General features: G+C 37.0%; 1 protein-coding gene and 1 non-coding gene across 2 annotated transcripts; one reads left to right on the top strand and one right to left on the bottom strand.

Moving 5' to 3' along the window:
• The first annotated feature begins 6456 nt into the window (after nucleotides 1-6456).
• LOC141662942 (small nucleolar RNA R71) lies at nucleotides 6457-6563 on the top strand. The gene has a single exon (XR_012551041.1). It is a non-coding gene; the product is annotated as a small nucleolar RNA R71 (small nucleolar RNA).
• A 2463-nt stretch (nucleotides 6564-9026) lies between these two features.
• On the bottom strand, nucleotides 9027-10599 carry LOC141661564 (phloretin 4'-O-glucosyltransferase-like). Its single transcript, XM_074468576.1, has one exon. It carries the CDS (start codon nucleotides 10508-10510, stop codon nucleotides 9131-9133), a length of 1380 nt encoding a protein of 459 aa, XP_074324677.1. The 5' UTR covers nucleotides 10511-10599; the 3' UTR covers nucleotides 9027-9130.
• Between the last annotated feature and the right edge of the window lie 5914 nt (nucleotides 10600-16513).

Raw genomic sequence — 16513 nt, 5'->3', positions numbered from 1 at the left:
CTTCTCAACAAATGCAGTTATTCGCATAAAGATCAATCAAACCTTACAAATCAACTTACCAACCAGAGACGTGCGTGTGTGCAACTGCTTACAGATATACCATCGTAACTAGATCAATAATCATGACTCACTACTCATCAAAGCAATCACAAGGTTATAAATAAAATAAAAGCTAGACTCAAAATAATTTATAACAATTCAACTCTTATATTGGAGTTTTATATAGATTCACGCTTTTATTCACAACACATACACAACACAAATATGCTTATTTGACCGTGCAATGAGTGAGGTCCACAAAAGACTTATACAATAGTACTCATGTAACGAGTGTTAGGTTAGCGGATCCCAGAATATATAAGCCTTAGGTCACTAGGCACAAAGTCCCCTAAGAACTTAATAACTTGAGTACTAAGGAGCCCACTCGTGATCAATTATACATAACACTTATTTTTTTTCTTTAGTCTCCTTTTTTTCTCTTTTTTTCACAAATTTCTGAATGAGTGCATTTCGTTCCATCTCGTTCAACCATAGACTACTCATATAAAATGAGCTGGCTACTAGCCATTTGACACCTAGCAATTTTCTCCAATTTTAAAAATCCATGTTATTTTATTATTAAGAGAATATCCTAAATTCTAAATATAAATAAGCGATTAAACTTCGACAAACAAACAACCATGACCATGATCTAGCACTCAAGCAACCTATAAGACTTAGTGAAATATAATTATCTCTAGCATGCAAATTCGACAAGACTTAACATCACTAAATACGACATCACTAGAATAGCATCAATATCACAAATCAATCGGAAAAATCATCCAAGGGATCATGTCATTATGCAAAAGCATGAACTATATGAATAAACTATCATAAAAACTACAAAAATATAATAAAATAAACTACATGGAAAAATATGCAATTATACGCACTAAACTATCATGAATATGCAAACTATATGTGACTCACATAAAACATATTCCTTCAACTACTACCCCCAAAATTAAAATTTTCGCTGTCCTCAATGAAGGTAATAGTAAGGAATCAGGCATACCTACTCGGAATCAGGATCCTCACCCCCAACGGGTGGAGTGTCAGGCGTGTCTGGAGGTGGATACACGAAGTCCTCACCAAATACTGGCCACTGGATGTCAACACCTGTGGCACTGAATGCAGTCCCTAGTGCCTGACTGAGATCACGTGCAAACCGACTATGGATGTCATGCATCGCATCCATCCTCCTCGCTAGACGCCTATACTACGTCATGCTCATACCAACTCCAACATCAGCTCCTGCTTCCCGCTGCTCCTGCTGTGATGGACCAGCCTCTTCACCCAACTGAGACCTCTAAGCGGCTCTGCTCGGCCGAGCTGCCCCAGCAGCTGGCCTCCCACCAGGAAGATGGTCAAAAGAATAACCAAGTCCCTTCAAATCAGGCTTGCCTCCATCCCACTCTTGCATCGTCGCCAAAGTAGGGTTGTCAATCGTAGCACTCAGAATCTGGACCTGCTCGTGTGCTGGGCAATGAACACCAACTGCCATATACAGCTTCGTCATAATGGACGCATAGGGTATGGAACCCGTAGTACTCCCTCGCAAAAATATTAGAATACCCTGGTAAATCACCATCCCAAGGTCCACATAATCACCCTGATGAATCCCCCACAACAGTCGTGTACGCTCCAAAGTCACATCATGCACATGAGAAGATGGAATGATGTTAGCACAAATAAACGGATTCCATGCACGAGCAAACCTGTTCATGCTCGAAGCAGGGAACGTGGAATAATCAGTCGTGCCCCACTTGAACTTCCAATGAGTCTCAGGCACACACAGAGTAGCAACAATCAAATCCAAATCAAAGTCCTCCAGAGTCTCTACTCTTGACTTCAACTTTCCAGGAAAAAAATGGAGACAAGAGTTAAACAAAAGAACTTGTTGTCCCGGCATAAATGATTTGAGCACTACGCCCCTATCGTGCCACCTCTTGACTTTCTCCTTTTACATTTTGTTGTTTTCATATGCTTGAAGTCGAAACTCGTCGAGTTAATTCAATTGAAACATCCTCTTCTTTCCAGCTGCATCCAAATCAAGATTCAACTTCTTCAAAGCCCAATACGCTTTATGCTCGAGCTCCACCGATAAATGACACCCATTATCATAAACCAACTAAAACAATGACATTCCCAATGGAGTCTTGTATGCTGTTCTATACGCCCAAACAGCTTCATCAAGCTTCAAAGACCAATCTTTTCTCCATGGACACACAACCTTCTCCAAAATGCGCTTGATTTCTCTCTTAGATACCTCAACTTGACCATTCGTCTGAGGATGATAAGTCGTAGCAATGCGATGATTCACATTATATCATTGTATCATAACATTGAACTTGTGATTACAAAAATGCAACCCCTCATCACTGATTATGACTCTTGGAGTTCCAAATCTTGTGAATATCTGCTTATGAAGAAAATTAAGCACTACCTTCGCATTGTTTGTTGGCAACACCTTAACTTCAACCTATTTCGAGACATAATAAACCGCCAACAAGATATACTGATTGTTACAAGATGAAACAAATGGCCCCATGAAGTCAATTCCCCAAACATCGAAGACTTGAACCTCGAGAAGTATATTAAGATGCATGTCATCCCTCTTGGACGTATTACCCACACGTTGACATCGATCACATTTCAAAACGAACAGATGGGCATCTTTAAACAAGGTCGGCCAAAAGAAACCTGCTTGAAGAATTCGAGATACTGTGTTTTCTCCTCCATAATGTCCTCCATAAGCCGTTGAGTGGCAATCTCGCAAGATCCCCCCGTTTCGCTGTAAGAAATACATCTCCTGATGATTTGGTTAGCTCCTTGTCAAAAAAGAAACGGTTCATCCCACATATACCGCTTCACTTCATGCAGAAACTTCTTCCTTTGAGCGTATGACAAGTCGGGAGGCATGATATTACTCACAAGGTAGTTCACAATGTCTGCAAACCACGGTTCTTCCTCTTGCACTCCAAACAGCTGCTCATTGGGAAAAGACTCATTTATTAATGTCTTATCCAATGAAGTTGCAATTGGATCCTCTAAACGCGAGAGATGATCAGCGACTTGATTTTTAGTCCCTTTTCTGTCCTTGATATCTAATTCAAACTCCTGGAATAAAAGAACCCATCTAATTAATCTAGGCTTCAAGTCCTTCTTTGAGACGAGATATCGAATTGCAGCGTGATCAGTGAAAACTATTACCTTCATCCCAAGCAGATAAGATCGAAATTTCTCAAAAATATAGAAAATAGCCAAAAGTTCTTTCTCTGTAGTAGTATAATTCAGTTGAGCACCATTTAGGGTTTTACTAGCATAGTAGACCACATGAAATATGTTGTTCTTTTTCTGCCCAAGAACTGCTCCAACTGCATAGTCACTTGCATCGCACATCATCTCAAACGGTTCACTCCAATCAGGTGCAGTTATGACAGGTGTTGTGATTAAAATCTTCTTTAGTGTCTCAAAAGCAACGAGGCACTCATCATCAAAATTGAAAGGAACATCTTTCTCTAGCAAATTTCACAACGGTTTAGAAATTTTTGAGAAGTCCTTGATGAAATGCCTATGGAAACCCGCATGACCAAGAAAACTGCGAATTCCCTTAATAGAAATTGGTGGAGGAAGATTTTCAATAACCCCCACCTTTGCTTTGTCCACCTCAAGACCCTTACTAGAGACCTTGTGCCCAAGAATAATGCCCTGTCGCACCATAAAGTGATAATTCTCCCAATTAAGAACCAAATTGGTCTCAACACACCTCTTGAGAACGTCGCCTAGATTCTGCAAGCACTCATCAAATGAATCACCAAACACATAGAAATCATCCATGAACACCTACACATTCTGACCAATCATATCAGAGAAGATAGCCATCATGAATCTCCAAAATGTGGCTGGTGCTCCACATAATCCAAAAGAAACCCTTCTAAAGGCGAAAGTACCAAATGGACAAGTGAAAGTAATCTTCTCATGATCTTCTGGAGCAATGCAAATTTGATTATAGCCCAAATAGCCATCCAGAAGACAGTAGTATTCATGCCCAACCAATCTGTCAAGCATCTGATCAATGAATGGCATATGGAAGTGAACTTTTCTCGTGGCCTTGTTCAGCTTCCTTTAATCCATGCAAACTCTCCACCCCGTGACTGTTCGAGTTGGAATGAGCTCATTCTTCTCATTAGCAACCACAGTGATACCTCCTTTCTTTGGCACACACTGAACTGGACGTATCCAAGAACTGTAAAAAATGGGATAGATGATCCCTGCATCTAGCCACTTAAGGATTTCCTTCTTTACAACCTCTTTCATGAACGGATTTAACCTTCTCTGTTGCTCAACAGTAGGCTTGCTTCCTTCCTCTAACAGAATTTTGTGCATACAATACGAAGGGATGATTCCCTTGATATCTATTATAGTCCAACCAATTTCCGATTTAAATTCTCTAAGAATTCTCAAAAGCTTATCCTCGTCGCTACCTGAAAGGTCAGATGCAATAATAACAGGAAAGGTAGATGCATCTCCTAAAAATGCGTACCTCAAATGTCCAGGTAAAGGCTTAAGCTCAAGAGTAGGAGCTTCCTCAATCAAAATGGCTTGAGGCGGTTAGGAGCTTTGTTCAGCTCCTCCATTTCAAGAGATTTAAAAGGAATATCCATCTTCCTCTTCCAGGGAGAAGCATTCAGAAATTATAACTGCTCATCCCCTTCATCATCTTCACTATCGGAATTCCCCAACAAGGCCTTTTCTAAGGCATCTGACCTTAGCAATCGATCGAGTTCAGAATTAACCACGGAATCGACCATCTCTATGTTAAAGCACTCCTCATTTTCCGTAGGGAATTTCATGGCATTGAACACATTAAAAGTTACATCCTGATCCATCACTCGCATGGTGAGCTCACCTTTCTGCACATCTATCAAGGTTCAGCCAGTAGCCAAGAAAGGTCTTCCCAAGATTATGGGAATCTTTTTATCCTCCTCGAAATCAAGAATCACAAAATCAGTAGGGAAGATGAGTTTATCCACCTTGACCAAGACATCCTTCACAATACCTCGCGGATATGTAATAGAATGGTCGGCCAACTGCAAAGTCATATAAGTAGGCTTTGGATCAGGAAAATCCAACTTCTTGAAGATTGACAAGGGAATCAGATTGATGCTACCTCCCAAGTCACATAGACACTTGTCTAATGACACCTTTCCAATTGTGCAAGGAATAGTGAAGCTTCCAGGATCTTTAAGCTTCGGAGGCAATTTCTGTTGCAGCACAACACTATATTCCTCCGTGAGAGCAACGGTCTCTAAGTCATCAAGCTTCACCTTCCTAGAGAGAATACCTTTCATGAACTTCGCGTAACTAGGCATTTGTTCAAGAGCTTCAGTGAAAGGTATGTTGATGTGAAGTTTCTTGAATACCTTCAGAAACTTTGCAAACTGCTTATCTAGCTTTTTCTTCTGCAGCCTTTTAGGAAAGGGAGGTGGAGGATAGATCTGTTTCTCCCCTGTATTACCTTCAGGAAGAGTGTACTCAACAGTAGTCTTCCTTGATTCCACTTCTGCTTCCTTCTGCACTTTTTCTTCTTCAGCCTCAATTTCAGATTCTAGAGTCCTAGCTTTTTCAGAATTTGCAACCTTACCAGACCTCAATATAATTGCCTTAACATGCTCCTTAGCTTCCTTCTTGCCTGGCACTTCAGTATCGCTCGGAAGTGTTCCAGGTTGACGATTCAGTAATGCATTAGCAATTTGCCCAATCTGATTGTCCAAGGTCTTGATAGACACAGCTTGGCTCTTGCACATGAGTCTCAACTCCTCCAATTCATATTTTTCATTAGCTTCCGGTAACTGCTGAAGTTGAAGTTGTTTCCTAGGGGCATATTGCGGTTGCTAAAAATCAGGAGGGTTATACTGTTTTGCTGTGTATGGCTGATAAGATTGCTGCACAACATTCTGATTGTTACTCCAGCTGAAGTTAGGATAATTGCGGTTATTTGGATGATAAGTGGCTGGAGCTTATTGTTGTGTTCTCTGAAAGTTGCTCACAAATTGAGCTGATTCTCTAGAAATAGCGCACTACTCAGTTTCATGTGCCTCCGCACAAAGCTCACAAACACTAGTAATTTGATTAACTCCATAATTAGCCAAAGAGTCCACTTTCATCGTCAAAGCCTGAAGTTGAGCAACTATAACAGTAGCTGTATCCACTTCCAGAATTCCTTCTACTTTTCCTTGCAACATTCTTTGCGTAGGATTCTGGTATTCATTAGCTGCCATTAGCTCAATCAACTCATAAGCTTCATTATAGCTTTTGGCCCATAAGGCTCCACTAGACGCTGCATCGAGCATAGGTCTAGATTGTACGCCTAAACTATTGTAGAAATAATTTATAATCATCCAATCAGGCATGCCATGGTGTGGGCACTTTCTTAGCATCTCCTTGTATCGATCCCAAGCCTCACACATAGATTCTTCAATTTGCTGCGCAAACTGAGTAAGAGTATTCCTGATTACAGCAGTCTTCTCCATAGGAAATAATTTATTGAGAAACTTTTGAGCAAGATCCTCCCATTTGGTGATAGACCCTGGTGGTAGAGAATATAACCAGCACTTTGCTTTATCCCTCAAAGATAATGGGAAGAGTCGCAACTTGATAGCATCTTCGGTCACCCAATTGAACTTGAAAGTGTCACAGATCTCGATGAAATCCCTGATGTTCATGTTGGGGTCTTCTGTAGGAGAACCCCCAAACTGAACTGAGTTTTTTATCATCTGAATCGTGCTCGACTTGATCTCAAAAGTGTTGGCCGAGATGGATGGTTAGATGATGCTCGACTAAATATCATTGATCTTAGGCTGGGAATAGTCCATCAGAGCCTTAGGAATTTCTGCTTGATCTCCCATCATTACTAAAGCTGGTTCATCGACTTTCTCTTCTTCTTCTACTTTATCTTCGTCCTCAAAAACTTCCCTTCGAATCACTACAGCTTCTTCCTCGGCTTGATCCAGAGTTCTCTTACGAGCTCGCGAACGTGTATGCATACACGCTCGCTAGAGTACCTAAAACACGATAAGGAAAAGGGTAGGTAAGTAACAACGTCCGAATCAATAAACTTTAACGATCACTGATGACAAACACATAACTAAAAGTTAACACCGAGTCCCCGGCGCGGCGCTAAAAAGTTGTTAGTCGCTAAACACGCTCTAATATTTCATGCAAGTATACGCGATCGCAAGTAATATAGAATTATTTCTAGTTCGTTCCCACAGAGACTGGTTTAGGTTAACTTGTGATTTATGCACTTATGCAACAATGATATGGCTATTATTCAATGCTAAGATGAATAATAATTTGGGTTTTGATTATACTATGATTAACTGTTGAGAATTATACTAGAGAACATTAACTAAAGATATTAAAGAGGGTTGAATAATATATGACACAAACATGGGATTCTAACTTCATTAAATACTTCATTCAGTAGCCTTTTCGTTCTTAACCTTAGCATGTAATGGTGATGATACTAATCAGATAACACGAAGCTGCTAAACACCAACTTTCATTGCACGAATAGCATACTAGCAGACATCCACAAAAGAGATAAAAGCTGAATAGACACCAATTATATTGAGACCCTATATGTCTATAGAATTTGACAACATAACGGCTTAATGCACAAGTTATCTATCGTGATTACATAGGGCAAATAAGATGGTTAAAATTACATACGAATCATGCATATCAATCACATGAACTTATGCTAGCATGGCAAGTTCTAAACCCTTAAATTCACTTTCGCTTCATTAAAGATCAACACGCTATCTTATAAGTTCGCAACGCTCATAAGACTAATAAGCACAACCAAAACTAGGTTATCATACAATCACCACACACTAAGGCATCGAAACAAATCAACTAAAGAAATCCATAAATAAATCCGCTAGAACCCCACGATAATGATTAGCCCATAATCAGACTCATCATCAACGTGGGTTCCGATGAAAGCATGGTATAATAAACGTAGTCTTTATAAAAAATAATAAACAAAGTACGTAATCCAGAGTATTAGGTTCAACAAAACAAGAAACGAGCATCCAAGATTACAACTTAGAACAAAGATTCATAAGAATAAACTAGATCTTCTTCGCCTTCGTTGAATTGTGCTATAGGTCTTCTTGTCGTCTTCTCCTTAAGCTCCGTTATAAAAAAGCGTCTTTTTTATTGTCTTTAAATAGCACCCCAATTAATCCAAAAGCCCAGAAAAACAGTCTTCTAATTGAAACAGGAAACTGGATCACCAGCGCGGGCGCGCTGACATTCTGTTTCTCTGGCGCGGGCGCGCCGGTCTTCTGGAAAAACTGGAATTGCCTTCTTTTCTTGCTGCAACGAGTTGGACTTCACGAGCCTTTATTCCTTGGACACCATCCTAACACCATATTAGCATCAAATCAATGCTAATTCACCTGAATCCCAGATTAATGCCTGAAATGCAAAAAACTAGAAAACACATTAAAACACCAACAACTTGAGTACAAATACACCAATTCAAAACTTAATGGAGCGTTATAAAGTGTCATAAATGCCACTCAACAGTTATTTTAACAGTCAACCAGTGATTTGACCTGAATTTTTTTTTTCAACTCATCTCGGCTCAGCTCGTTTTGATGGAGAAAGCTTGTGTTTGGCTCGGTTCGACTCGACTCAATTTTGTTCGATAAAAACTCGTGTTCGGCTCGTTCGTTAACAAGATCGAGTTCAAACACGGTTTTCTGTACATTAAGAAACCTCGGTTCGCTCGGTTCGTCAGAAAAGAAATTAAAGCGCGGCTCGATTCTATCAAAACTCGGCTCTAGTTTGACTATGTAACAAAGACTAAGGGACTAATGCAAAATGCATTTGATCAAATTACAAAAAAAAACAGAAAAATAAAAATAAGAAATTGAGCACTGGATGAGTAAGAGAGCGTCTTTGGAAATTTTGAGATCATTTTGGTAGTAATATATCTTCTTTGTAGATATATATATATATATATATCATATATATATCATCTTCCTGCTTGTAAAATAATCACTACTGGTGCTTACATTTGTAGAAAATCTAAAAGATTGTTATGTGAAGAACCACCCTCCTTCAAAGCTTCAATTGCCAAACTTTTCCACTTGTTAGCATTGCCTTTTATTTCATTTCCTTGCTCTTCTTCTCCCATCACAATATCCACACACCTCCTGATCTCCTCCCTCACAAACGCTCCTTGTTCATTCTCTTTTACCCTTACTCCATTCCTCCATAACTCATCTATAATCTTCACATTTGTCTTCTGCTCTGAGAAGCTTGGACACCCCACCATAGGCACGCCACTGGTGATGCTCTCCAGTGTCGAATTCCACCCACAGTGTGTCACGAAACATCCCGTGGCACGGTGGCTAAGGACCTCCACTTGTGAACACCATGGTACTATCATTGCCATTTCTTCACTAATACAACTCTTCTCTCTTACACAACTTAGTTCTTCATCCTTAATCTCACGTATAACCCACAAAAAAGGCCTCCCAGTTTCCTTTAAACCTTGCAAAATCTCTTCTTTTTGGGTCTCTTTTAACACCACTAAGCTTCCAAATGACACATAAATCACCGACCTGTCTGGTTTGGAGTCGAGCCAGCTTAGATAATCCTGTTTAGGGGACTGAAACATGTGGCCACCAAATGACTTGTCATTGGAGTCATGTTTATCTGAAATTGCAGATGGAAGCAAGGGTCCTATTGGGAAGAATTTGATACTACTAGGAAAGGAATGTATAAAATCATTTTCTAGTGCATCGAAAGTGTTGATGAGGACACATGGATTAGGATCTTTTTCTAGAGTCTGTATGTGCTCTCTGAATAGAGGGGCCAGGGAGGCATGCATGTCATTGCCAGGTACAAGGAAAGAAGGAATGTCATGGCTGGTGAACAAGGACAATTTTGGTAATTTTATCGAAGCATCAAGTCCAAAATCATCATTATCTGCATGGAGACCATCATGGCTATTGAAGAAGCGATGGAAGATTGTGAATGCAATAGCACACTGAATAAAAAGAAAAGCGGAAGGGATGTCCATTTCACGCGCCACCTCTGCAACCCATGGTAACAGCACTGTGTACACTATAAAAGTCACCGGAGAACCGTCATCAGATAGCTGGTGGAGAAGTTCCGTGACATTTTGCGGGCCCACGCGCCTTAAGGTAATGAAGTAGTTGTCGGCATCTACCTTTTTAGTGGGGTCTTGAGATTTATTATCAGAGAAAGAGGCGTAGGATAAGCCAGGAAGTGTAGGAAGGTTGTTGAGACGACTGAGACCGGAGGAAGTGGTGGCAAAAGTGACTTTAGCACCATGGCGCACCAGGATCTTGGCGAGCTGTAGAGTAGGGTTGATGTGGCTCTGAGCTGCTAGAGAAATAAGCAAGAAATGTTTACTCTCCATTGCACCTCTGCTCTTTAGTCTTTGGCATGCTCTGTATATAAAGGCGGAAGTTTGGCTTTTTTTGGAAAATATATTCAGATTTACTTGGATTTTAACTTTATAGAATTAATTAATAGATATAAAAAAAAGAGAGATTTTTATTCTACCCACATTTTCCCATATTCAATCTGCTGTAGATACTCGCGTGTATAAATTTAGCCAAATTTCAATATTATGAACAACAATAGCAAATCCGTCCACATTCACCATTTCACTAAAATCCAAAAGAAATTTATAAATTTTAATTGGAGTTACATTTTAATCTTTAATCTTTTAAAAGACATTTTTTGCATCGAATGTGCCAAAATTTTAAAAGATTATCTTAAAATCTGAATTCAATTGAGATTCTATTTTGATTTTTTTGAATTAATAATATCAGGCCGTATTTATTTGGGATTTTAAATAATCTCTTAAAATATAAAGTTATTCAATTCAGATATGAAATAATTTATCGAAAAGCTATGTGTATTAAATACAGATTTTAAAGAATCTTTTGAAATATGTTGATATGATGATATTTAATACACGTCATACAAAATTTAAAAATATAACCGCATGTTCTTAGAGCATCTCCAATGCTTATTGGATAAAATGATTGGTTAAACAGTATGAAATACAGATTATTTAAAATTTAATGAATTTGTAATAAATTTTTATTCCATGGAGTTGGCCGTAATGATTAGGTACATTTTAAAAATAGTATGTAATCAATATTTCAAGTTAATATTTCAAGTTGTTATAAATCAAATATTTTATTTTGATATGGTTAATATATGATGTGACATTTGGCTATAGGTTTGCATAGTTCAACAAATATGGTCAACGTCACAAGATTTGGCTATATTTTTAGCCAAAAGAAATTTACTATTCGAGTGAATACCTTTTTACAAAATCTTTATAATTGATATTTATAATATGCTACTTATGTTTTTAGCCAAAGAGTTTTTAGTATTGGAGATACTCTTAGCTATTTAATTTTAAATTTCAAAAATCGCAACCAAAATTATTTGCTCGATTTTAATTTTTAAATCTTCACTAAGTTATAATCAGATCGATTTCAATTTTAAAACCGCAACCAATGAAATGTTAACTTCAAACTTCATTCTACTCATTCATGTACTAAATTTGGCCACACACCAACAGCATGTAAACCAACTAAAGAATGGCTCTTCAAATTAGCCCATAAGTTATTCTCAGCCAGGTAATTAGACCAAAACTACATTATAGTAACATGGGAAAAAGAAATAATAACCTCCCTGTTACATTAAAAAAAATCTGATTTTACCAAAAAATTTATTTGTTAGCAATTATTAATGAATTACCAACTAATAACAAACTTTTGAAAAATCTATACATTAGCAGTTATTAACGAATTACCAACTAATGACAAACTTTTGAAAAATCTATACAACTTTAAAGGTTTTGCAACAAATTATTAATGAAAAACTGTCTACAAAAATTTCCGTTGCCAAAATCAAAAGTTATAACAAAAATATTAATAAATTGCCAACTGATATTTAAATTGAAAATATTAACGGAATTAAAATAATTTAATAAGGATTAACCAACAATACTAACGACATTGTCCGATATCAATTCTTTTCGTCCGTTACAAAGTTTCAAATCAGTCGAGCTTGTATTTCGTTAGTAGTTGGTTGATGATTATAGATCAGCCTTTTTTTTTCTTGTTAATCTATTATAATTATAGATCAGTTGTATTTGTTCTATTACCAATTTATAGAAATTCTAGATCGGTCTTCACATATTTTTGTTACTAATCTACTATAAAATATTATCATATATATGTCACAACGTATATTACGATAACTAGTATCATATTTGTATCTATTATTTAAATAAATTTTTTTACTAATATATAGAGAGGGAAAATTATCGAGGAATTAAATTAATTAAGTTGGTAACCAAGTAATTATTATCAGTCACTTATTAAAATGTGATTCAGATTATGTGTTCATGTCACGAAAATGCACTACAAGAAAAATGACATTAAGCAACACTAATTAGACAATAATTGAAAAAACTGTTGTTCTCACAACTAGAAAAAGCAAATCAAAAAAATGAAGTACTTTTGAGCATAGCATGTTTCTATATTTCAATTTTATAAAATTTATATTATATTTAATTAAAAAATATATATTTATTTTAATAATCGGACCGGTTTCATTGTTTCTCGGTTCGATTTTACACTATAACTGAAACTGAATAACTGGTTTTGGTTTCAGTTGTTTATTTTTCGATTTCAGTTTGAATTTAGACGGATCGATTTTTCACGGTTTTTAACGTTTTGGATTCGAGAGCTCGGTTATCTTTTAATGTGATTTTGACTTCAAATCTTAGAGTTTGGATTTTAAGTTTGCAATTCCATTTTTGATTTTTCAAAAAGTGCATGTTGCATCCAATAAAAGGTTTTAGAATGAGGACGTTGTGACTTATTTCTTAACAACTTCCTGCATGTTAGGGTTCAAGCGATGTTGTCCCTGTATGCAAGACTTATGATCATCATCAAGATGAATTATATGCATGCAAAAATCTGGGCTAATCCCTTTAAGGTCATCATCATTATACCCAATATATTTTTCATGCATCGTAACACAGTAAGAAGCTTGGAAATTTGACAATCATCAAGAATCAAAGTAAAAATCATACACATAATTGAGATTAGATGACAAATGCTTTAATTTTATTTCATTACCCGGGGTTTATCACCAGAATTAATAGTGTTTATTACCTCATAACCTTGTTTAGGATTAGTCTTACCATCCAACTCAATAATCAATGAGTCAATTTTAACATGTCATTCTCCTTCTAAAGCTTCAAGCATAAGAACTGCTTCTAACATATCATCCAACAAAATTTGAGGTAGCTCATCATGGAAAATCTTATCTATGACATCAATCCTGCAACACGTATTCTCAAGTAAAGGGGCTTAAGAGCAAAGGTTATAGTAAAAGTAAATGGGGAGAAGTGGCGAGAAAAATCAAAGGTAAAGCACATGAACGCCACACCATTGTTGCATACTATGGATTTTCTATTAAGGGGAAAAGTGGTAAACAAAGGTGATTTCCTGGTGATAAGAAGAAGTAATATTGATTCTCAGTTGTTCTTCATAAGAGGAGAAGCTATTTTTCATAAGAAGGAGCTATCTTTCATAGCTATCTCTCATAGGGGAGAAGCACGAGAGGTATATGCTTTTCAAATAAGAAAATGTGCTAAAGTACAAAGGAAGTTGTTAATGATTACTTCAAGACTGAGAAGAGTTATCTGGCAGAGATTTGAAGAACCAATAAAACGAAGATGAGACTAACTGAATATTAGTTTAGTGCTAGAGGAACAAGCATCTTTCATTTCAGTTACTTAAGAAATCTGAAAATACAGAATTTGATTCAGAAAACCAGTAGCATTATTTACAAGTCCTAGTACTTTACTTTTTCTAGTTGTTAGTTGAGTTATCCTCTATTTTAAATTTGTTTGTTAGGTTTAACAATAAAATAGTGGGGGATTGTTTGTGAGATTGCGAAGCTGTATGAATAGTAGACGTGATAACTCAACACTAGAACATGACATGTAAGTAATATTACGTCTACACAGAAATTATGAAGAAATAAAGAAAGGGCAAATACAAAGAATCAAAATATTAGAAGAAGATTTGAAGTCTGCTTGCAGGTCACTGAAAAAATTCATTAACATGTTCATGCCTCAGTGAAGAATAAGGTTCGAAGACTTTCAGGATTTCAGAATTGTTGAAGATTCAGTGTGGAAGTGCCACTAGAAGATTTCGGTATATTATCATTGATTTAAGATAGACAGTATTTGAAACATATGAATCTGAAGAATTGAAGACATAGTAAAGATAAAGGTTAAAGAAGACAACTACAGTGTTGAAGTTATACTCATTAAAAGGAGTTCATTTATATGTTCAAGTATCAGTGAAGAACAGAGAATGAAATATTCAGATTTATATTAACAATGAAGACATTGTCTAAGTACCAAGAAAGATTCCAGTGTAAGTACATTATTTATTGACAGCTAGTATTTGAAACGATAAAATTGCTGCAAGCTTAACAATGTAATCAAAGCTGTAATACTAAGACCTGAATCGAAGTTAGTTGTCTGTGAACCGGACCAGTAGCAATAGGCGTTAGCGATTCATGAAAGGAATCTGAGTATTATTATTAGAATAATTATTAAGTTAAAGAACATACTTGAATTGAACATTTATTTACAAAAAGTACTAGAAGAGAAGATGTAAGACAAGTAAAGATAGAAAAATGATGGAAGAATGATACAAACATCAAGTTGTTATGAGTGACAGAATGATGCAAACAATAAGATGTTATGGTTTACTTTCTAATGCAAATAACAAGTTGTTATAGACTCAGGACAGGACAACAGCAAGTTGTTTCTCATTTGAGAGTAATTCTTTAAAGGTGAAAAACATTGTATTGTCGATTAGTAGCCTCCTAGACATGCATTGTCAATTTGTAGGTTTAAAAAGGAAGCACTTGAGTCGATTTCTAGCCTCTTTGAAGTCTATTGTCGATTTTTAGCTTATAAAAAGGCTATTGTTGATTTATAGGAAGCATTGTGTCACTATCATGCACATGAGGGAGGAGTAGACATTCTTTATCTCTCCTTGGTCGATTTCTAGGAGTCTCGAGAATGACATTGTCGATTTCTAGATCAACAATGGATTATATGTCAATTTCTAGCTCAAAGAAGAGCATGGAGTCAATTTGTAGCTCTTAAAATTACACACTTTCGATTTCTAGCTTGCATGGTCGATTTCTAGGATATCGAACATATATGATGTCGGTTTCCAATTTCCTAGCTATCTGCATTGTTGAGTACAAGGCTTCTACGTGCTTATTGTCGATATTTTCTGTAACTCATTTTATTGGTTAAATCAACTTAAATACTTGGCCCTCATTTGGCCACGTATTAAAGTTAGTATCAAGTTTACACTAAAGAAGCAAAGCCAAGAAATTCACTTCTGATATGGATAGAAAATACAATTTAAAAACTCATTAAATGTCACATTAATTACACTTGAGCTTCTTATCTAAAGTCCAGTACAGACTTGTCTGGTCCAAGCTCGTAGCAAACTCAAAATGACCTGGGTGGTTGAAGCCCACCAGCAGAGGTCGTCAAGGTCCACAAACATAAGTTGTTCACGGACTAGGCCCAATACGGCTGGAATAGCAGAGACATGTGTCCAAAACGGACTCAAAGTCTTACAAAGAAGGTTCTGGAATTCCTTCCCTTATAGGACTCCTAATTACAATCTAAGTAGGAGACTTTTCCACCAAGTCTTCCAACACAAGTCTAACCCTAGACTCGCCTCTATATTAAGGGCTCTACCCCTCAACCTAGAATTACGTTTTTGGCTTGATTCTCTACCACACAGAGATACGTAGGCATTTTGCGAGATCGATAGTCCCAAACGCAAGAGCAGTGATTAAAGCTCGAAGCTCACAAACTCTAGCATTAATTACTAACACACTCTAGTTTTTATTCCAACACATTTGTCGCCGTCTGTAGGAAGACTACAAAAACCATGGTGAATACACGGAGTAGAAATAATAGGGGAACAGACACTTTTGTCCCATCGCAAACAATCGCATCGGTGGTAGAGATACCGCCGTACTCAACCTATGCCTCCACCCAAGGAGGAACCCCGGTAGGGGCAACCGAGGCTCGGCCACAAGGGATGAATTCCCTGGCTCATCAAGGGACGAATCCCTAATATCAGCAATTACATCCACTTGACAACCCTCAGCTTGTTGGGTATGAGTACTCTACAATTGTGACCACTAATTATTGTGCAAGACATGCCTGTACTATAACAAGACTAAGTTAAATTGACAACCCTAAGTAAGTTGAATGATAATCTAAGTTTGCATTTTGTATTGTATTACTTGAGTCTATAAAAGTGGCAATAGATTA

Source organism: Apium graveolens, chromosome 5, assembly GCF_009905375.1.
Source record: "Apium graveolens cultivar Ventura chromosome 5, ASM990537v1, whole genome shotgun sequence".
In the NCBI taxonomy this organism is placed as follows: Eukaryota; Viridiplantae; Streptophyta; class Magnoliopsida; order Apiales; family Apiaceae; genus Apium; species Apium graveolens.
This window is presented reverse-complemented; position numbering and strand designations above follow the sequence as displayed.

What these genes read in the sequence shown, in the direction of transcription:
- LOC141661564 (XM_074468576.1), bottom strand. Translation starts at nt 10,510, where the DNA reads ATGGAGAGTAAACATTTCTTGCTTATTTCTCTAGCAGCTCAGAGCCAC.